Source organism: Uloborus diversus, chromosome 3 (assembly GCF_026930045.1).
Source record: "Uloborus diversus isolate 005 chromosome 3, Udiv.v.3.1, whole genome shotgun sequence".
NCBI classification, from domain to species: Eukaryota; Metazoa; Arthropoda; class Arachnida; order Araneae; family Uloboridae; genus Uloborus; species Uloborus diversus.
The window spans coordinates 195,947,579-195,970,654 of record NC_072733.1 but is presented as its reverse complement, the minus strand read 5'-3'; the positions used below and the strand labels follow the sequence as shown (position 1 = coordinate 195,970,654).

At 29.9% G+C, this 23,076-nt stretch overlaps 1 protein-coding gene across 1 annotated transcript in view; it reads left to right on the top strand.

Moving 5' to 3' along the window:
* LOC129218494 (homeobox-containing protein 1-like) overlaps positions 1-22,734 on the top strand; it is a 49,484-nt gene extending 26,750 nt beyond the window's left edge. Inside the window, exons 2-6 of the mRNA XM_054852780.1 lie at positions 3,990-4,195; positions 6,233-6,430; positions 12,416-12,517; positions 15,971-16,232; positions 21,940-22,734. Coding sequence (XP_054708755.1) covers positions 3,990-4,195; positions 6,233-6,430; positions 12,416-12,517; positions 15,971-16,203 — 739 coding nt within the window. The 3' untranslated portion in view covers positions 16,204-16,232; positions 21,940-22,734. The remainder of the gene's footprint in view (positions 1-3,989; positions 4,196-6,232; positions 6,431-12,415; positions 12,518-15,970; positions 16,233-21,939) is intronic.
* Positions 22,735-23,076: the final 342 nt, after the last annotated feature.

Genomic DNA, 23,076 nt, shown 5'->3' with positions numbered 1-23,076 from the left:
TCCCTCTATCTGTGTGCAACAGATTTTCAAGCTCTCGCAATAATGCTTTTAGTCCAAAATTAATTCGGAACAAAATAAAAATTTGCAGTTTATCTAAAACACCATGACTAATCTGTTATAAAAAGTAATTGTTCAACACATTATTTTACACTAAAAACGTTAATGATGATGGAAACCTTATCTAAGCAAAAATTATCTTAGCAAAGTGTAAAACTTAAAAAAAATATTGAATATTTAGAAAAAATTTTTAATTTAAAAGTAAGCTAAATTTGTTCATTCCGAACAAAATAAAAATTTGCAGTTTATCTAAAACACCATGACTAATCTGTTATAAAAAGTAATTGTTCAACACATTATTTTACACTAAAAACGTTAATGATGATGGAAACCTTATCAAGCAAAAATTATCTTAGCAAAGTGTAAAACTTAAAAAAATATTGAATATTTAGAAAAATTTCTTAATTTAAAAGTAAGCTAAATTTGTTCATTCCGAACAAAATAAAATTTGCAGTTTATCTAAAACACCATGACTAATCTGTTATAAAAAGTAATTGTTCAACACATTATTTTACACTAAAAACGTTAATGATGATGGAAACCTTATCTAAGCAAAAATTATCTTAGCAAAGTGTAAAACAAAATCACATCTTTTATGTGAGCATTATAACATATATATTTTAAACCTTAAAAAAATATTGAATATTTAGAAAAAATTTCTTAATTTAAAAGTAAGCTAAATTTGTTCATTAGTTCAGATTGCTTTTTAATCAAGGTTTTTTGCCTTATTTATCCCAATTGAACAAATTTTAGGACTTTTGTTGACTCTAAGCTTATAAACATAGAAAACTACCAAATTTTAAGTTTTTTTATTCTAAAAAGTATGAAAAACTATAATTCAAGGAAGTACTGGTACCTCTGCATCCTAGAATTATAGTTGAGGGATTGGTTGTTGTAGCTGGGGGGGGGGGGATGTTAAATTCAATTTGAATCATGCATTTGTATTAAAACTGGTTGACTTATACCTATATTATAAAATAGCTACACTACCACGAAATGAAAATAGTTAAAAAATTGCTTTTTCATCTATAGTATGAAATATATTAAGTTCATCTGTATAAAGTAATTAATACCTACGGTTTTTGAAGCTTAAAAAAAAAGCCGATTTAAATTAAAAAAATTCTGACTTTTTGATTTTTAAATAAAATTCAAAGAAGTCACAAACTATGATTTTAAACCAAAAAAGTTAATTTTTGAGATAATGCATTTTATTGCTCCAATCTTGATGAAAATTTTCAAAACAAATTTTCAGACTTCTGAAAATTACCCTGCTTTGCTGAAGTAACACTTTCTGAAATAAATTTTGTCCAATATGACTGTACCATGTGACTTCATTATAATATTTGTAGGAATATAGGTGTTATGTTTTAGCCATAATTAAAAATAAAAAATATTGATAATATTGAAATGGTTGAGACCGGTCCAACAAGCCCATACTCCCTCTATACCTCATTTCCACAACAGCAAAGAAATGTTGAACAGGAAAAATGCTGTCAAAAATTGTAAAAAGAGAGAGAAAAAAAATAAAAAATTCGCCGAATCCCACACGACAAATAATGCTTTTTCATGGTCAATAATCCTTCCTGCAAGATGGTGCTCATCCTCTCAAGCTGTTACAATTGTGCCATCAATTAGGGAAGATGGTGGGGCTTGTTGGACTGCGGGGCACGTTGGACCAATCTCAATAGTTTAAATACTTGTAGCATTAATATTTGTTATTTTACTTTAGGATGAACAAGTGGCACCTATATAGTCTTACAAATCCTGTAACAAAAATCACATGGTACAGTTCTATTTGGGTTTCGCCAAATTGGGCCCAGCTCGGAAAAAACCGGTCCTGGTTTCTTTGAGTGGGCCCACTGGAAAAAACCCTTGATCTTGGTAAAGCAGGTTATTTTCAGAATTTATTGCATATTGTGAGCATTTATGTCAGAAACAAACTAAATATTAAGCAATACTAAGTCCAGAAATTGCCATCTTTTTTAGACAATTTATAAAGTATTAGAAAGTAAAACTGCATATGATTTCACAATTATTTTTAAAAAAAATAAATGTCTAAATTTTTTAATATTTTTTTTCTTTGTTGGGAATAATGCTCAGTTAAAAGTAGTAAACTAGTGTGATGGCTGCACAATATTCCTTGAATTGTAACCCATACCTGAATATTTATAAGATATTCCCATATTATTATATGCAAGATTTATTAATAATCATTAATTTTAATACTGTTAAAATTTTGATTTTCAACTTCTCGAGTCAATGAATTTTAAAATACTTATTATTCATCTTTGCTTTACGATACCCTTCTTATCTTAAAACCTAAGCATAAGTTATGAGAACAAACTGCAAACAATATATTATTAGATAATGTATTTCGTGATCATAAGGAGCAGTTTTCAAAACGTTACTTGCAAAATTGGTTTCTGAATAGAATAATTGTTTTCTACTTAAATAGCCATGTTTTAGAAAAAAAGAATTTTGATAATATTTTACATAAATATTAAACTATTTTCTAATTTATATATCTTTTCTTTAATTTCAACATTTTTTACAATGTGCTTGATTAAAAATAGATGCATGATTTAAAATTATATATAAGCTCTGTGAAAAGTAAAAGCAGCCAAGTAGTAATTTGGTGCAATGGGTTAAATAAAAAGTAAGAGAAAATTATTCTTGAAAAAACCCCGGTGTTTGACCAAAAACGCAGGTGGGCTGCGCTTTTTGAAAGTACTAACAATAATAATAATGGTTATATTGAACAAATTTTACTTCAAAACAAATTTTATCGCCATTTTTTCAGTGCTGCGTTATTTTCATAAGTCTGGGACTTTGTTTTTTTTTAAAAAATAGTTTTAATGAAGAATGGAATAATAAATTGAACTCCGCTCCAAAAGTAAGTTCTTTTAGCTCATAATTATTTGTAGTTTCTGTATTTTCCTTTCATAAAGAAAAAAATATGACAGCATTTCTTCAGACCAAGAGCACGGGGTATGTTGGTTCACTTATAGAAAACTCACGAAAAACCAGAACTTTTAGCAGAATAAGAAAATGAACATTTTAGTATTAGCAATAGTGAAGTTAATGAAGATCCAAGTTGTGCTGGTTCTTGAGAAAATCTAGATGGTTCTAGCGTTACCTAGTGTGAAAGTAAAAGTTGATATTGATCTTTAAATTTTTTTTTCATGCTAAACACAAAAGAACAAAGTTAGTTACAATATTGGATAATATTTGTCATTAAAATTGTTATAGAAGTTCTTTTTGAAATGCAGACCAACGAGCTCAGGGCACATTGGTCCTCTTCCAGATTTCTATTAAATAATTAATTTAAAAGAAGTTAATGGCTTGAACATTTTCAAAAAACTCTGAGATGGCAAAAAATGTTTTTTGGTGGAAAATTAAACTGCTCATTTAATTTTTTGATGAGATAAAAAATGAAAAGTAGTGAAGCGGATCAATGTGCCTATCTCCCCCTATTGCTTCCGAATATAAAGGTGGTCCCATCTTGTATATTTGCTAGACTTGATCTCAAAGTTTCTTTAACTGTACAAAATTGTTCAAATGATAAACATGAGTCACTGATCTAGATACCATTACTACATTTTGAAACACTAGTACTTCGACTTCTATCCCCAGCACATTTTTTAAATTGTATGTTGACCATAATGCATAGTATTAAAGGTTATTATCCTTTTTAAAATGATTTTACTGTTAATAAAAGTCGGCCAATATTTAAAGCTATGCAATGCTGTTCACATTTTTTTTTTTAGAATTTTCTCCAGTATGTGTACAAAATACTTGAGCAGATGTAGTAGTATTTAAATTGCACAGAATTATTTTATAACTTAGGTGTATTTTATATTTAGTGATTTATAAGTTACAATTTAGCTTCATGTACCTCATTTATTTTCATTTTTTTACATTTTTCTTTTCAGAAAAGGTGATATGGCTGTTCTTGCAGAAATTAGAAATTTTGTGATGGCTTATAATATAAAACAGACTTTAATAGCGGAGATGACAAAAATGAGCCAGCCATATGTTAGTCGCTTTTTTCGCGGAGATATTCAAGACATGCCTGATCGCACCAAGAATGTGTTCTTTATGTGGTACTTAACCTGCAAAAACAATCCTTTAAAACTGGGTAAGTATTTGTTTAGAAGTTTTTTTTTCCCTCGAATTTGCTGCATACTAAGACTGAGAATATGGATTAGGGAATTTGAGAGTTTTAACACGCAAACCCCCTTACTCTGCAAAAACTAGCAAATAATAGTTAAATAACAATGTGAAGCCAGATGAAATCAAATTAAACAAAAAATATTATAATAAAGTGAAATTGGTTGTCTTTCAAGTTAATATATTTTTTTTCCTTTTTTATTTTGGCGGTCATTTCCATATTAAATCAACGAAGAATTTAACTACAGCATCTCAGATTTTTATAAAACTTTCAGAAATCTTACTCTTTGACATTTTAAATTTATTTGTAATTTTTTTATAAAGTTTGTCATTCATAACACTAGTCAACACCAAAAATGCATCTGGCTCAAAAACAGCTATTTCCAAAGTATTCTGCCTCGCTAAACACGAAAATCACCAAAAAAGTTGAGATTAGCTCTAGTTTTCAAGATACAGTGCCAACTAGGATAGTGAATTCTCACTAATGTTCCTTTTTCCTGGCAGATCGAAATATCCCCCCCCCCCCCATGGGACTGACTCTCCTCTAAACTTCGACCCTAAGTTGGGGTAAAAAATCTCACTATATGAAAACCGAAATGGACTACAAGAAATTTAAATTCTGGGAAGAGAAATGCCCAAAATCAGCCAAAATTTAGAGTTTTGGTTAGATTCCACCCATTTCTGCTTCCACCCATGCTCATTCTGTTGGGGATAATGAACTTCCTGAAAGCTAGACGATTTTCAATACCTTAGAGGGAAATTTCCAAGATATATTGAAGCTAAACTTAAAGAGAGAATTTTTAACGGCCGTTCAAATATGTGTAATTATGAAAATGTTTTGGGAAAAAAATGCGAGGGGAGAAAAAAAAAATCACCCACCAAAAATCACCCAAGTAGCCTTTAAGGGTATGTTACAAGTATTTCTAAGCAGCAGAGAAAACGAGGACTAAAAACAGTTGGTCAAACAATCCCTATGGAAGTTCCGTGACCATTGATGAATGATCTATCTCTGAAACTTGATTTTGTTCACTTCTTCCAGGATATTTTGTTTAAAAACTAAAGCTATGAGCAGTGAGCATGAGGAAAAGTTTCACTAAGATATCTTTATAATTTAATGCAGATATCAAGTTCATTAGGCTGTGTAAATGCTCACCAAGTGCTGCTGAACTATTACAAGAGATGGTCCTTCTTTGACATACAAAAAGCAACCGAAAATGAAGCTTTTACAGCAATAAACCAAAAGCAACCACTGCTTTCCCCCCCAAAAAAGCATTGTTAAATAAAACAGGACCTATTTAATAACATTTATTGCACTGGATGTTTTTTTCCATTTTAACATTACCTGTAAATCAATGTGTGGTTGCTGTGTGTCTTTCTCCACTGAGCTTTTATGTATCTTGAAAACAAGAGCTAATTATAAAAAAAAATCCATATTCGTTTTTCTCGACCTAAAATTAGTAGGAATTGAATATTTTAAACCAGGATGCAGACAAAAAGTTATTTTTTTGTTGCATGGTGTAACAGTAGCAGCAAATACTGCCATCATCACAGCCATAGACAATTCTCTGTCCTTTTCATGGCTACCTTTAAATATTGTTTAAATGAGCTAAAATTTTAGCTGATGCATTTTTTCACAAAATGGATCGAGATTAAGGGGTGAGACCGCAATATTTTTGACTGTAAAATATGTTCTTTTGAATTCCCTCATCTTGAGAAAATTCTGTCTCAGCCAAACGCGAAATTTTCTGAAGTGAAATAAAAATGTAGAGAAAATGAGCTGGTTATCAAAGATGGCTGGTTACTAATACTTTAGTATATTCTATCCCAGAAATTAACCTCTGAATCTATTATACTTCAGGTAGAGAAACGCTGGTACAAATCAATGTAATTTTTTACTTATCAGTGTGTTTAATTTCGCATTTGTTAAGAACCTTTTTGATTAATAAATTTATTAGCTATAATCCAGTTGTTCTATGTTAATTTTCTTCAATTGATTTCTTAATAGCCCAAATGTGTCCTAGTTCAGGAGTTAAAAGAATGGTTTCTGAAAATGGCGATCTGATACCCTTAAAGCGTGAAAGATTCACATTTAAAGGCTCTCATCTTGCTGTTTTGGAGAAATTTTATGAACAAGATCCTTATCCCGATACCCAAGTTCGAGAATTAATTGTTGAACAGTGCAATAAAGCTGCCGAAAAATGTGGTATGTGCATTTTCAACCAATCTTCTATTCATTGCATTCTCAGCAACTATTGTTTTTTTTTTTTTTCTATATAAAATTCTTTCTGCATGTAACATATTTTCTTTAATATATAACCATTTTCTTTTTCTTTTTTGAATTAATAACTTGATTGATTACATCATCTACGCTCCCAATTGTTTCAGATGAAATAATAGAGTTTGTTTTTCAACTCTATTGGTGACTTTTCTTACAGAAACCTATGTCACTTGACATTCCAAGTGATTGCATATATATATATATATATATATATATATATATATATATATATATATATAATATGCAAGCCAAATGCCAAATATTAAACAATTTAATGTAAAAAATAATGATGATAAAAAGGAAAATTGCTGGCAGCTATTTAATAGGAAAAAACAAAGCATGAATTCAGAGCTCATCAGCCGTGGAGGATTCAATAAATATGGTTAAAAGACCAAAAAATTTAACTATGAACTAAAAAAAGAGTGTCTAAACTCCAGTATATGCAACATAGATCTTTTCAATATTTTTGCTTTTTTTATAATTATCTTGTAATTAATGCATATTTTTTATTTTTAATTCGCTTTTTAATTCTGTTGCGTTGGGCATCTATGGGCTTTTGGCATGGTCTTTTCAATATTTTTCACTTTATATATATATATATATATATATATATATATATATATATATATATATATATATATATATATATATATATATATATATATATATATACTATACAGAGCATGTCCCTTTTAGCCTGTAAGACTTTTATTTTCATAACAAGTAGTCCTAGATGCGTACTTTCAGTTACAAAAATGGTCAAAATAAGGTACAGTGTTAAGATATTGAAAGTTTAAAGTGAAAAAGAGAAAATTAGCAATAAAATATCAAATATAACTTTTTATACAGAGCCTAGGTCTCTCAACTTATATTTAGGGAAATAATCTTAATTGAAAAATCTTTATAACATAAAAATATTGACATTAGTACAACAAATATTCAGAGATATGAAACACAGCATTTTGTGACTTAAGCCACTTAACACTCTCAATCAATAACACTTTTTAGGAGCAAATGTAGCAGTTAACAATGGTTCAAAATTTTATGCGTGCATAGTGTTTTTTGAAACTGTACGAGCTTTTGTAGTGTATTTTTAATGTATCATAGTATAACATTTGAATTTATTTTTCAATAACAGTAATAAGTATTTTGAATAGAAATTATATTTATGAAAAATATAAATATTTTATTTTCTTAATCCCGCAACTTGTCATTCTTCTGAAAGGCGATAAGTTCCAATATCTCCTTGAGTTCTGGTCACAAATTCTTCAAATTTTTTGAGTTGGAATTATTTTTCAATGGAAATTATTTCCCAATGGTCCGTGTAAAAAGTTAGGGGTTTTAGAGAACCCATTATTTATGATCCCTGCATGGGAGATGCTTGATCCCACCGAGAAAACATATACTTTTCATTAGATCAGCAATTTACCTATACATTTTTTTTCTACATTATGTTTTGAAGAAAATAACAATATTTCTAATTTTTTTCCTTAAATGATAATAATGTGAACATAAAAATAACATTGTTTTAATTATATTTAATACAGTGTTTCAAATTCCACTAGGAAATTTATATATATAAAAAAAAAAGTACACAACTTCAATGAATTTATGATGCTTTTGATCAGCTACTAATTCTCCAACCCAGCTAGGAACAATATATTTTTATAAATAAAATTAATATTTTTTTTAAAAAGTAGCGTAACGAAGCAGAAATTGCAACAAATAATATTAAAAGAAAAAAAAAAGAAAAATACACTGATAAGTACAAAAATCAACTTATTTGCTTCTTGTCTTGCAATTATAAAATTAAAAGAGTTTTAACAATTGAATTAATTTAAAAAAAGAGAGAAGAAAAATGTTACTTATTTAAAGAAAAGAAAGCCTTGCATATGTTTTCAAAACCTGAAAAGTCAAATGCAAACAATTCGTTTGTTGTAGTTCTTAAAGTTCTGCTCAACCTAACTGAATACGACAACTCAACACATTCATTCTCATCTACTACACTTTTGTCAATTTCTCAGCAAAAATAGATAAATTAAGCATATTACCTTTTAAAAAACTTATTTCAAACTCTGAAAATCCAACTTTGCATTTTATTTGACATTCTAATGAGCAACTGTCTTTTTCATTGCAAAACTATAGTAAAATCATTTTTTCATTAAAACAAGGATTTGACATCTATTTTAACTTGTTCAAGCTCATTTGACTTGTCAGAACATAATTCATCAGTAGAGATAGTTTATATATAGATGTTTGAGGTGTTATCTATAAATAAAAACCCTGAGTTTGGTTACAAGTGCAAACTGATAATTTAATTATTCAGCAGATTTACTGCAGTGATTGTTTAAATCTATTACTCATACTATGATAAGTTTTATTGCGTTGACATGGTTTTGAATGTTTTCGTTGTGTTTATATTACCATAAGGATATTTTATTCCCGGGATCATGTATCCCTATAGACGAAGGGATCAAGTATCCCGAATATGAAATTTTTGCTAACGTACTTGCTCTATTATTAACAATTAGTGGCAGTTTACTAAAAATATGTCTTAATTATTAAAGACTGTATATGCTTTAAAATTACACTATGCTTCCAAGTGTTCCAGATTTGAAGTTAATTAAGTGATAATTTGTCATGTTTTGAGAGGTATTTATTTCTTATACAGGACCAAGATTGAACCACCTTGGTTTTTTTTTTTTTTTCATCTTTTAAATTAGTGAAAATCAGTTGCAATAAAACTACTGATTTTAGTTATTGTTCTAGTTGTATAGGTAATTGTTCACACGCTCATTGTGTGATATGTAATTTCTCCACATTTCCATTTTAATTTAATTTGGATTTTGTCTATCAAAAGTGGGAAAACCTTCATTTTTCTGCAGCTACTTTTATATATAATTTAAGGTTTGTATAATACAAAATTTCTATTCCAGAGACATGGCATTCTGTTTAGTTTAATTAAATGATCACTATTGTATGGTGTTTTTATGAAAAAAATTGAAATTTATGCATAAAAGTTATTATTTCTGTCCCAAAATAGTTTATTTCCTTACTTACTATCAAGTGCAATTCATTACATTTTCCCTTTTAAGTTAGCAATTTTTCAAGTATAATGAATCACAAGATATAATACTAGCAGCCCAGTTATAACATCCAGAGACAGCACAGTTCCAACCTCTTTTTTTAAAAGTATTATTTAAACTGCACCAATCACCACTGTACCAACCCTGGTGAGGATTTAGCTGGATGTGGTGATTGGGGGAACAGAAAAGTTCATGAGCGACCAAGCACTCGCTAGAATAATTTTAATATAGTACAGAAACACATGCAAAAGCCTATGCTTTTGCATGTTGAAATAAAAAACACATTGAAATAAAAAATAATTTCATCCTTGTTTTAGACTCATCAGTCTGGAGTAGTCTATAACCAAGCTCTAGGCAGATGTTCTCTCAAGCTGAGATTACCTGTTAATTGGTAGCTAAAACTAATTTAGCATACCAGTGAGAATTTGTAAGCAATGGTACAGTTCAACTTGTTAAATGAAGGGAAAAGCTTAGGTAATATGCACTTAGTTACCGCCCATAAGCCTGAACTAAGACAGATCTACATGCAATACAATGGCAGCCCAGTTATGATATCCAGAAAATGATTTCTCCCTTGTTATGGGCTCATCAGTCTGGAATAGTATCTCTGCTTCAATGAGAGGACATTTGTATCCAGCTCTGATATCAACTATTCCTGATTGATAAGCACATAACAAGGACAAAAGTGCAGTCTCTGGATATAATAACTGAGCTGTTTTAGCCTTTGCTTAAGGGTGGTAACTTACTGCTTATTATCTAAACTTTTACCATGAGTTGAACTGCACTATTGCTTGAGGACTTTCACTGGAATGCTGAATTAATTTTTACTCCCAGTTTTGAGGAAATCTCAACTTTCATAAAGGGGACATCTGCTCTCAGCTCAGTTAATGACTATTCCAGATTGTAGGATGAGGGACATAAACATAATAAGGACAAAACTGCAGTCTCTGGACATCATAACTGGGCTTCCAGTAAATTCCATGTAACTTTGCCTTATAACGGGCTTTAGGGCAGTAACTTACTTCTTATCACAAGATGAGATATTTCCTCTTCATGTCAAAAGAAAAAAAAGAAAACTATCTCCATGATATTTTAAAATTGATTTTCAAAATTGTTTGAACTGTAATCATTCTAAAATTTATCCCCTTAAAATTTTTACAGTTATCAAATAAAGGAAATCATGCTGAGGAAATCATTCTGTTTTGGGTGAAATTTCTTTGAAAATGAGAGGTACAAATCAAATCTCATACAGAGAAATTTTAGATAACAATCTTTAAGTATTTAAGAGATAAAAAAGAAAAACATTAAAAAAAAAAAAAAAAAAGTGAGGATTTTCTATGTTTTTTCAAGGAAAAAAAATGGTTCAGTTAGTATCCCTACGAGCAGCATATTTGGTTATTTGCATGACAAAGTGGAATAATTTTATTTTGAATGGCTTCATCATTTTAAAGGAATATTTGTGTGACAATACAATATTAAAAATAAAGATATTATAAGGCGAGATACCACTAGGCTTGAGCTACCCTCATCAAGTTTCCTAAAATTGTTACCGTAGATGAAGAGTAAAAGTTGTAAATAAAACTTGAATATCTCTTTCAAGTGAACTAATCAGGGCTGCCATGGGTTGAAAGGTGCCTAAAAATAAGTAATTTACCCTCATTGAGTTTCCGAAAATCTTGGTTATAAATGAACAGTAAAAGATAGAAATAAAATGCGTAAGCAAGGTTGCCTGTCTTTATCGAGTCCCTAATCAGGGTTGTCAAGGGATAAAAGGTTTTCAAAGAGGAGATAATTTATCCTTCATCGGAGTTTCTGGAAATTGTCATAAATGAAGTGTAAAAGCTGTAAATAAAATGCTAAAGTTAGGTTGTCTACCTTTTTCAGTTCCCTAATTAGGGTTGCCAGAGGCTGAAAAGTGCCCAAAAATGAGTAACTTGCCCTTGTTGAATTTCCAAAAATAGTTGTCATAAATGAAGAGTAAGAGCTGTAAAGAAAACGTGAAAGTAAGGTTTCCTACCTTTTTCAGGTCCCTAACCAGGGTTGTCAGCAGCTAAAAGGTGCCCAAAAAATGAATGATTTACCCTCATCAAATTTCCACATAAGTTATATCAAAAATGTAGGTAAAAATATTACAAAAGGGTAGTATAGGCTTACCGAAGCAAAAGTGGTCCAATCATACGGTTGTCGACCACCCTATGATTAGACCACTTTTGCTTGGGTAGCACTATACCATCAGTTTTGTAATATTTTTACCTACATTATTTTCTATAACTTACATGGAATCTGGATGAGGGTAAATTACTTATTTTTGAGCTCCTTTTAGCCCCTGGCAACCCTGTTTAGTTCACACGCAACAGGTAGGCAACCTTACTTTAACGTTTTCTTTACAACTTTTACTCTTCATTTAAGACAGTTTTTGGAAGCTCAGTAAGGGTAAATTACTCATTTTTGGGCATTTTTTAGCCCCAGGCAACCCTGATTTAGGACCAGAAATAGGTAGACAACTTTACTTTAGCGTTTTATTTACAGCTTTTACTCTTCATTTATGACAAAAAATTTTGGAAACTCGATGAGGGTAAATTGCTCATTTTTAGGCACCTTTCAACACCCGGCAACCCTGATTAATTCATGTGAAATAGGTAGAAATTCTTACTTTCACGTTTTATTTACAACTTTTACTCTCCATCTTTGGTAACAATTTCTGGAAACTCGATGAGGGTAGGTAAAGATTAGTGGAATCTTAGACTGTTAGCTCTATGCTGTTTTATATATCTGTGTATTTTATAATGTATGTAATATTTTTCTATTCCAAAAATCATTTTAGAGTGGCCTTTGTCAGATCGAGATATTGTAACCCTTCCAGTAGTGAACAACTGGTTTAATAATAGAAGGAAAGATGCAAAAAAACAGATGAGATTAAAACATGGTAATATTTTTTGAGAAACTTCTGTTTTTTTTTTAAGATTATTTATCATACTCCTGCGTGTTTATATTACTTTTTTTTTTCTCCTTTTAAAATCCTGTTTCATTTTGTCTTTAGTCTGAATTTAAACTTTTTGAAATCAAGAAACATAAAAAAGTTTTAATTATTTATAATGAAATATTTAGTAGGAAAAAAAGGCAATGTTTCTTTTGTTGTGAAGACTTTTTTCTGTCCCTAAAAGTTTAAACAAAACAAACAGAGCTCTTTTTTTTCTAATTCTGGACTCTTAACCATACTACATAAACTGCATTGTACTTATGTAACAAGGATGAAGAATGACCAGTGTTCTTTTGGCATAGAGGGATCAATGAATATTGTTCAAACATAAAGTGTAAGTGACTGGGTTTGTAAAAGGGAAAGCAAACCTGGACACAAAAAGAACCTTTTTCACAATTCAAACTAGCTTATCAGAAGTAAAATTGGTTATTCTTCTCTGAGAGGAGAAACTAATTACTCCTAACATGATGCAACAAGAATAATATTGTTTAGTCTATGCAAATTCCAAGGAAACTGTTAATCCTTCTCAAATCTGAGAGAGTTGGGGTGTAACAAATGATTGCAGCATACTCCCTTGAGGGAGAGAGAGAGAGAACTCACCAGAAAGAGTCTCAGTTGAAAGTGATTATTCTTTATTTCCATTTGATGGAAATTTTACGAAAGCATCGATTCACTTTAAATAACCAAAAAGAACAAAAATGAGATTGTCTTCAGTTAAAATTTGCTTTTAAAAACCTGGAATCAGAAGCAATCTATGACATCTATCAGAATTTTGAAAATTTTCTTCATTGGGTACAAAAAAAAAAAGGATTTAAAAAAGAAAAAAAAATCATTGTTGAGGAAGCAGATTTGCACTCGCAAACACAACTCTGTCAAATTTAATGTATGAAAAAATACAATTCAAAATAGGATGGGAGGAGATAAATAACTGAATTCAACATTTTAAAAAGTATTTCATTTCATATTTAAAGTTGTTTCATGTTTTATCAACTGTCAAGTCAGAAATTGTTAAAACCTACCAAAGTTTTCAATTTCATGTAAAAACATTATTATGTTTTCTGTAATTTTTAACCCTTTCCGGCATGCATATTTAAAATATTTTTTAAATTAAAAAAAAATGCCTTAGAATAAGTCAGATGGCCTTATGTAACTGAAGCATTTGTTGTTCAAGCTTGAACAAAATTCTGCACTTTTATTTTTTACGGTGGGAGGTAGGACATTGTATGTCCCACCATGCAACAAGTGCCAACAAGTACCAGTTCAGTGCCAAAATTGCTATATTCTGCTTGGTATTTACCCATGTACTAGTCTGTATCAAAAAAGGACAAAAAGAGGGATCTTGCTTAAAAATAAATTTTTCTGCATAAATCCTCACAGAAGGAGAACTTTGTAATATTCCATTACATAATGATACACTGCAGAATTTACAATGTTTGAAGGTACAAAGTTGTCCTGTTCCTGCAAATTCATGCATGCTCATCCCATAACGAATGTGCAAATTTACACAATCATCTTACATACAATTTCTCAAAGTCTTTCACATACCAAATCTGATCGACTCCTTCCTCAACAGATGTTTGAAACTGAGATTCATCACAAAATAATACACTTCCCTAGTCTTGCTGTCTCCTGATGAGCTTTTCTTTGCTTCAGTACAGTTGTGCACGTTTCTGCTTCATATTCATCTTTAGTTTACTCGGGAGTTCTGAGACCGAGATCCAACTGATGTAATTGTCCAAGTATAGTGAATTTGGACATGACAACTCCAGATTTTTTCCTATGCTTATTAATTTAATAAACATTTTGAAAGCGATTACTTTAAACAATTCACTTTCAATTGCCTTCATCTCTAGCAGTTGCTACAAGCTTTTTACTACACATTTAGTTGGTTACCTCTTAGTTAGATAGTTCTATATTCCTTGAAAATCTTCAAAACCATTTATTATAAAACATTCATTTGTGCAAGATAAATTGTTTTTATTCTCGGCATTATTGTTTAATTTATCAAAGTGATTTTTTCTCAAGGAATGAAATCGTGTATTGCATTATTGTTTAATGCAATACACGATTTCATTCCTTGAGAAAAAATCACTTTGATGACCCATTTTCTGCAAAAGAATTATGTAAAACTTTCTGACAGCCAAGCTTTATTCTAGTCGCAACACTCTCGGTTAACAAGTATGCAAAATTCACATTGAATGAATTAGTTATTCTAATTTTTTGACCCATATAAATATACAGCACAATTTTTAGATGAGTTACTGACCCTTTAATTGTAAAAATAATGTCTGCAAAGTTTTAAAAATTGTTTTATCACTTCCCAAATAATATGCATCATTCTTTTAATTTGCATGCATTCGTTTCAGATGAGGCATTGTCAAGTTTTTAGACAGTTCTGTATTTTTAATATTTTGAATTTGGGTTGTATATACATTTTTCCCATTGTGACATCAGTTGTATAATGCCCATTCTTGTAGACATCCTTCCGTTGCTGCTTGAACTGATCGTCTGCTTGAAATTGATGCCTCCACAGTGGCTTTTTGAGTTCTCTGAAGATGTGGGGGTCACATCTTTGGACAGGTCTGAATTATAGGAGAGGTTGCTCTACCAAATCAATTCAAGCCTCTCCACACTAGTGCCGGCAAGGCGCTGTTTTTGTTCTTCAATTGGAAGGAACTGATCTCGTCAATTCTTTGAAGCATAGTGCTATGCTCAATGCTCAGCAGTATTGTAAAACCTTATAAAGCTCAGGAATGCTATCAAATTAAAAAGTCCCTGTAAACTTTCTTGTGGTGTCATCCTGTTGCACGACAATGCTAAACCACACACAGCCAATAAAACATAAGTGTCTGTAGAAGTTCAAGCAGGAAGACAATTTGGGGAACTCAAAAAAGCATTCCTGGAACAGCAACCAAAGGATTTCTATGAGCACAGCATTTTGCAACAGGTATCATGATGGGGTAATAGCTAAATGCTTACAGACAATACTTCAGTTTTATATAACAGTCACTCTAAAATTGCCTCTAACTCATTATCTACTGAAAAAAAAGTTCTGTTTTACAGGTTTTGAAAAGAAGTGCATGGGAAGATTTTTTCTAAATTCACTGTTTACATGTGTAAATACATTAAAACAGGATTAGGATTTCTATATGCAAATTTAGAAAGTAATCTTTTGAGTTTTTATCTTAAAAGCTGAGCAATTATACATTGTATTAAAGCACAGATGTATCTCTTATTAATTGCACATTGCTTAAACCATGGGATAGTTTCTTGTAAATTCAATTTTATGATGTTTCAAAAACATGTGAAACAGTTTTATGACAAAGTTATTTTGTTTTAATCTATTTCATTTTCCTAATCATTTGCATATTTTAATCAATTGAACTTCCTGAATTTTAGCCTTTTCTACTATAAGTGTTCAATCATCTTGTCAAACATCATTCCCTTCCATTCTGCCAACGGGAAAATGGTCTCCGCGATCAGTGTCAACCCCATCTTTTCATTACCAAGGACTTTCCGAAATTACTGAAAGTGATAGCTCATCAGCATCAGAAAGAATTGTGGATAGTGATCCTTGTTCATTGCTTGATGTACATGAGCCAGAATGTTGTGATATAAAGCATATTTTATAACGTTGACTTTTAGTGATATGTTCTGAATGGTAAGTAAATATGTTTGAAACTAAAATACTAAAAAAGTATATCATCACATATTATACTATCAAGGGTTGCATTACTCCTAAAATTCCTTAAAAAAAATTGTATATCCTACAATTCCTAAAATTATATTAAACATTTGTTGCTGTTTCTAAAAAAATTGGAAAATTTTAGTGATCTCTTTGGCAGTATTTAAGTGATCTTTTAGAAGGAGGAGACCTTTCACAAAATATTTTGTTGCAAAAACAAACTTTTCAGTAGATGTTTAATCAGATGAATGGGCATCTCACAAAATATTTTGTTAAAAATCGGGCCATGCTCAATATTTTTTTGTTTAGAAAACAGACCTTTCACAATTTTTTTTCCAAAAAAAAAAAAAAAACCATTTAATGTTTAAAACGAATGTTTTTCAACTCTACCTGAAAATTTTTTACTACTGGAAGTTTTTTAATCGGGGATCTAGCTACAATATTTCGTTGTTCTTGAAAAGTATCTATGCTAATAATAATTCTAACTAACAGCTCAAGAATGATGTGATCAGAAATTTTTAGATATATTCTTTTTACTAACAGACAATATACTTCCAAAGGAGCTAATCCCCAGTTTTAAGGAGCAGTCACTCCTGAGATCAATAAATTTTTCTTATGAAGAAAGTTCCTTGCTGATGTGTCAACGGATCACGAACCTAGTCATATTATTCTATGCCAGTCAACTTGAAGTAATGCTTAAACTTTGTTCTGAATCATGGCCAAATGTTCTACCTCCATTTTAAGCTGACAAAAATATTTTTCCATAATGTTTTAAAATTTCATATTTGCTTAAACTAAAAACCCTACAGTGATTGAAAAAATATATAATTTAACTGTTTTTTTTTTTTTTTGTTTTTGTTTTTTTTTTAAGTTTTGGTTTAATGAACCTCATTATTATGCCCATCTGTACTATGTTTACAGTGTTATGTGTTTCAAGCTTGATGTTTGTTAAACTGTATGGTCCAAATTTTTAAAATTGGAACTCAGAGACATATGTAAAAACATGGTTTGTTTTCCTGGTATGCAGGTCACTGACAAGCTATTTTATTGCACATATGCAGGCAACTTTCAGCAACCAGCTAATTAATGTATTATCTCTGATCTTAAAGCATTCTTTGATCATGTAGCTGCTTCGAAGTGCATAATTAATCAAACCTGAAAATAGTACTAACTGTAACTATAGCTTTTATAAACTCACAAACTATCTTAAGGAATTTTAACCAACAGGTTGTGGCACATTCCAAAATATATATTTCTTTAACGTTGGCCATAACTTGTTTTTGCTTTCTGAAAGAGATAAAGAATGTAATTTATTTCATGTCACTTCTGTGATGATCTCTCTGCTTCTCTTTCCCTATACTCACCCCCTATCCTGTTCTCACTTAAGCCATCCAGTGATGTCAAAAGAAAATAATTTACTTTTTCTATGAGTTAGTGGCACACATTGAATAACATTTTTGTCTTGCATTCAAAAAGGGACAAAAGCTATTGCATAGAGTTTTAAAAAAATAATACTTTTTAATAACAAAATATATTTAGGTTACATATTACCAAAAGACTCAGAAAAGGTACTTTTTAATTCACTTGTTTTCCATTATATATGTGTATTTTCCATTATACATACATAATATGGCATATGTCCAACAAGTGGAAAATATATGAAAGCACATTATTGTTGTGGTCATTAAAAATAATATTTCATCCAACATACAAGCAAATCATATGTACCACTGCAAAAAAACGTTTTTTTTTTAATTTTAAAAATGATTTCTTTAATATAATTAACGATAGAAAATTAGCTTACCTGTTGCTTTTTAAAGAAATTTCCCCAAAACTAAACAAGCCTGCTTTTCTGCATGTCAACATCAATTTTCTTACGGCAACCATACTGTTCTGATCATTTCAGGTTTTAAATCACTTCAAATATACCTTTACAAAAATGTAAACAATTTTTAAGACTATATGTTTGGAAAAAAAAAGAAAAACCTGAGAAAATATAAAAACTTAAGTTGGTTCACTCAAACTGTGAGACTTCCTGTTTTATTATATTTTCAACTATTCTTTTTATATCTTATTCAATTAATATTTTTGAAACACTGATATATAAGGGATTTTTTTTCAATATGTCAGTTGCCAAAAATGGGGGAATACGAATAAACCCATTGAGGGCCTTGTCTCCCATTTTGGAAATCTTTGATTAAGATTTTTCGCTCCTCCAGTAATTAAGATAGATATTTTGAAATTGCTTTAAATTGAATAACTAAGCTTCTAACTTTATCAGCATTTCTTTTCAGAAAGTTGGTCATTTAAGTTCTAGTTTAAAAAAAAATCAATTGAAGAAAATATTCTTGTTTTTACTTTATTACAAAAATAATTCTCTAAAAATAATTTAAAAGTGCATAAGAAAAAAAGAATGAAACAGGTGGAAAACTTACAAGTTCTGGAGATTTTAAAGCTTGAATATGTTAAATATGCACTTAAGGTTACAATAATTAATTTCATTAATCAAATAAAAATGATTTTAGAATTTTCTAAATAGATTTAGCGAGACAGTCAAGTATCAATATTTTGGCAGAGATATTTATGTTTTCCTCATAAAGTGCCAAGTCTCCCATTTTGGAACCAAACCATATCTCTTTAAAAAATATATATTTTTTGAAAATTTAAGCCACATATGATTAGAAGGGCTGTGTATTGAACTTTAAAACAAAGAAATTCAAGTATATTCAATGTGGTTTGTATAGTGTCTTCTAATAACAGCAGGGATAAATAATAACAGCAAAGAAATATAAAAAATCCCTCCAAAATAAAATTTCCTGTTTCAACAAATAAAAATAATATATGTAATAAAATTCAAAGTAGGAACAACTTCTATACAAGATTTTACAAAGAAATCTAATTTTAGATGGACTAGATAATGTTATGAAGATTTTACATTTGATTTTATTTAACTGTTGCCAAAAGACAAAATTAAAACTTAAAATTTTGTTCAAAGGATTTTTTTTTTATTTTACTTAATTGTTACTGAAGATTAAAATTAATAATAATTTTATTGGGAAAAATGAAGATTTAATGCATCAATATGCATTCGTGTCATTAAAAAAATATATATATATATATATAAATAATAATAAATAAAATATAAATAAAATTCTCTGCTTTGAATTTACTTCATTTTGATTCAACCACTCTCCTGACCTTATTGTTCTCTCTAAAACAAAAATCCTAAATAAAGTGGCAACAAAAAATGGAAGTCTGGCTACATAATTAAATTAAAAGCGTCTTTTGACCACTTGCAACTGAAGAAAAGTTTGATTTTTCAAGTCTATTTTCACATATATACGTTCTTCCAAAACCATTATTTTTCAAATACCTCTGAAACCTGTTAAACTTGAGTGTAAGCTCTCCTTTTCAGATAATGTAGTACTCAATTAGACTGATCAACAGCAGATAAAGTCAAGATCTTTTCCCCTGAAACGGCTTTTGCAAGAAAAAATGAACTCATGTTTCCAAATGGTACACATGGTTTTTAGAGCAGCAAATTTTGTTGAAAATCAGCAGCGAGAAATGGGACCCAAGTTGTCAACTTTGGTGAGCTGCATCTTGGGCCTGGAATTTTTGGGAAAATTAAAAGTATGCCTTTTCCAAATTTTAACGTATTAGATGTTCTGAGTAAAGTGGATTAAGTCCATCAAAGACTTGATCCATTTTAGCACTGAACACACCATTGAACAGAAAGCAGTTTGGGCTCTTATTTTATTTACAGAGCCAAAGTTGTTCCTTGACTTGATCCATTTTAACTCTGAACCAGGGCTCGAAAATTATATTGCTCGACATGCTCAGGGTATGTAAAAATTCCAATCGGGCATGAATCTTTTAAACTTACATGCCTGGCCAGGCATGTAATTTTTTGATCAAAAGTTTTTCCTAAAACTTTATTATTTCGTATTTTATTGAAAAATTACCCTATCCTTACTTGGAGCTCAAAATTTATTTCAAGCCCTACTGCTATAGTAGTTTGCTGTTCCGGTTTGCGTGGAAATGATCTTTCCCGCTGTATTATTTAAATTTTGTTAAATTTAACGATGGCTTATTATGTACTATTTATTCAAGCTATTTTTTTAATGATTTATATAAAAATAATTTTTCTGATAAATGCTGTATGGAAAATTCAAATGCTTTTATTGATATACAATAAGGAAAACTGGACATGTAAAAATTTGGGCATGTATCTTTTAGACAAACATGCCTGGCAGGGCATGTAAAATTTTAAAGATTTTTCAAGCCCTGCTCTGAACACTTCATATGTTACATTCAAAAACTTCAGAAACTTAAGGTAAGATGTTTTCTTTGCCTGCCTGACTAGACCTTACTTTCTTGTGTTTCTTCTGCATTGGTTCAGAACTAGTTACACAAATAAATTCGTTTTCATGTTACATTTACAAATTGAAACAGTATTACTTGGTTTATTACATCTATATTTATAATTGCTATATTTTCAAAAAGATAATTGTGTAGATAATTCTTCCCTACGGCATTATTCATTTGATATACGACACCAATCCTTTGGATGGAAACTGTCATCTGTGATTTATATTGTCATTCTTATTGAATACTTAGTTCAGCATTTTGGGTAATCACGAATTAGATTCTAGGCAAATGGCAAAAAAGCAATGTTGGAAGCTGCAGAAAAGGTCAGAAATTAGAAAAATGTTCATTCAAAAACAAGTTAGATTAGGCCCCCAAAAACTGCAAATCTTGAAGGAGGTAGCTCATTTTATAAATGAGATATGTGCATCAATACTATAAACAAATAGTAGTGTATAGTTTTAAAAGTTTTATTTTTGTTTCTATTACCACCCTTCATTTTTCAAACATTCACAAATGTTAATGGTGCTTAAGTCATACAATTCTATTCCCGAAATTTAGCTGCTGAAGTAGGCTTTTTTACCTTTAGCTGCCAAAGGGCATTAACATAAGAAAATATAAAGGATGACATAACTATTAATTAAAGGGAAAAAATCTGATCTCTACATACATAGTCACCCTTGTTAAATATTTGATGTCTTTTTAGCAACTCAAAAAACATGTACTTGTGTACTTGCAGTTAAAATAACACTTCCTAAATTTATATTTTTTTGACACTTATTTAAAGTTTCACTTTCAAAGTTAAAGAATTGATGCTTTTTAGCCTTTGATATTCAAAACTTTAAAGACGCTCTATTGTTTTATAAGAAATGATGTTTATAACAACAGCAATAAAAATTAATGCTGTACATAAGGCACTGAATTTTTAGAATTCGTCAATAATAAGTTTTATTTTTCAAATAAAATAGAGAGGGAGGGGGGATGCAAAAGAATAACATAGTAATTATAATTTTTTAGCAAAAGAAGTATTGGATAACATTTTTTGGAATAATTTTTAAAAATTCGTAGACAGTTTGAGCCTTAAAAACCCACCCCTCAAATACAGCCCTGATTTAGACTATTTTTGCATCCAATGTGTAGAACAGTACTCAATGCCAAAAAAAGAAAAAAAGTTCAGTTTGAATCATTTGGTATTTTTAAATCAAGCATTAAAAAAAGTAGATTGAGGGGTTGTATAAACATTTATTAGTTTTGTTTTGCATTGTATGCTTAGTGTGTATACTTTTGAAAAGTTCTTTATTTTTATCCCCAACAGGTGCCATGTGTTCTTGTCATTGGGTGAGCTTGAAATTCTGATCATAAACTCTCAGCAGGCAAAGATATTGAAGTTTTCTTCAGATCTATCAAACTATATTAATTCATATTGTGACAATATACTTGTCTCTGGCACACTTTTATCTCTATATTTAATCTCAAGATTTTTTTCTTATTATTGTTGTTTTCATTAAAAAAGGAATCTTACCAGAGAACTAAGCATGGTAGAGCTCTTTATTCATATTGTTGAACATTTGAATCTCTATTGTATAAATTTCGTTTGGAAATTCTCAGATTTATACCAACATGTACATCTTGGTTAATCCAAATGCTCGAATTTTCAAATGTTGTATGACTGGTGATAGTTGCAAAGTATAAATCATGTTGAAATATTTATGTTATGATTTTCGTACAGTTTGACTTATTGCTGTCTATATGTTGTTATAACATATGTTGAACAATAAAAATGTTGATAAATTCTACTTCAATTGTATTAACTTCATCAAATGCAACCCCTGTTGTAGCAAAAAATGTAAATGCCTTTATCAAATTTATTCTTGTTATGATTACATACATTCTAATGCAGTTTTAAGAATTTGCACCAATAAAATTTCTAATACTAATAAATGCAATTTGAGAGGTTCTTTCATTTACTAAGTTTGGAAATGATGAAGCAAAATTTTTATGTAAACTATTTGTATATTAAATGGTCAAAATTTCATTGTCATTCAAACTGAATCTAGTTTTGATAATTTCTGTATTATCTTCAGAGTGTTTGTATCACAAACTAATTTAATAAAGCATTAACATTTTAAGTGTTTTCAAATTATTTCTTTTTCAACGGTAATCTTTTACTTCTATTGATACTATTTTAACAAAATATCTTGAGTATTATGTTTTATTTGTTTGAAACAGTTGTTAAATATAATGCTAAATTTGTTAAAAGGCAGAAAAATCTTGTATTTTTTGTGTGGGGGGGGGGGGCGATTTCTTCTAGCCAGTGATTTTGCTTGCAGTCTACCTTTTATCTCATTTCCTTCTCTTTTTTATTACAATAATATTGGATTGGTTCAAATATTTATCTATTAATTAGTTGATAATCTAGCTTTCCGTAAAATTTCAATTGGTGCTTCAGTTT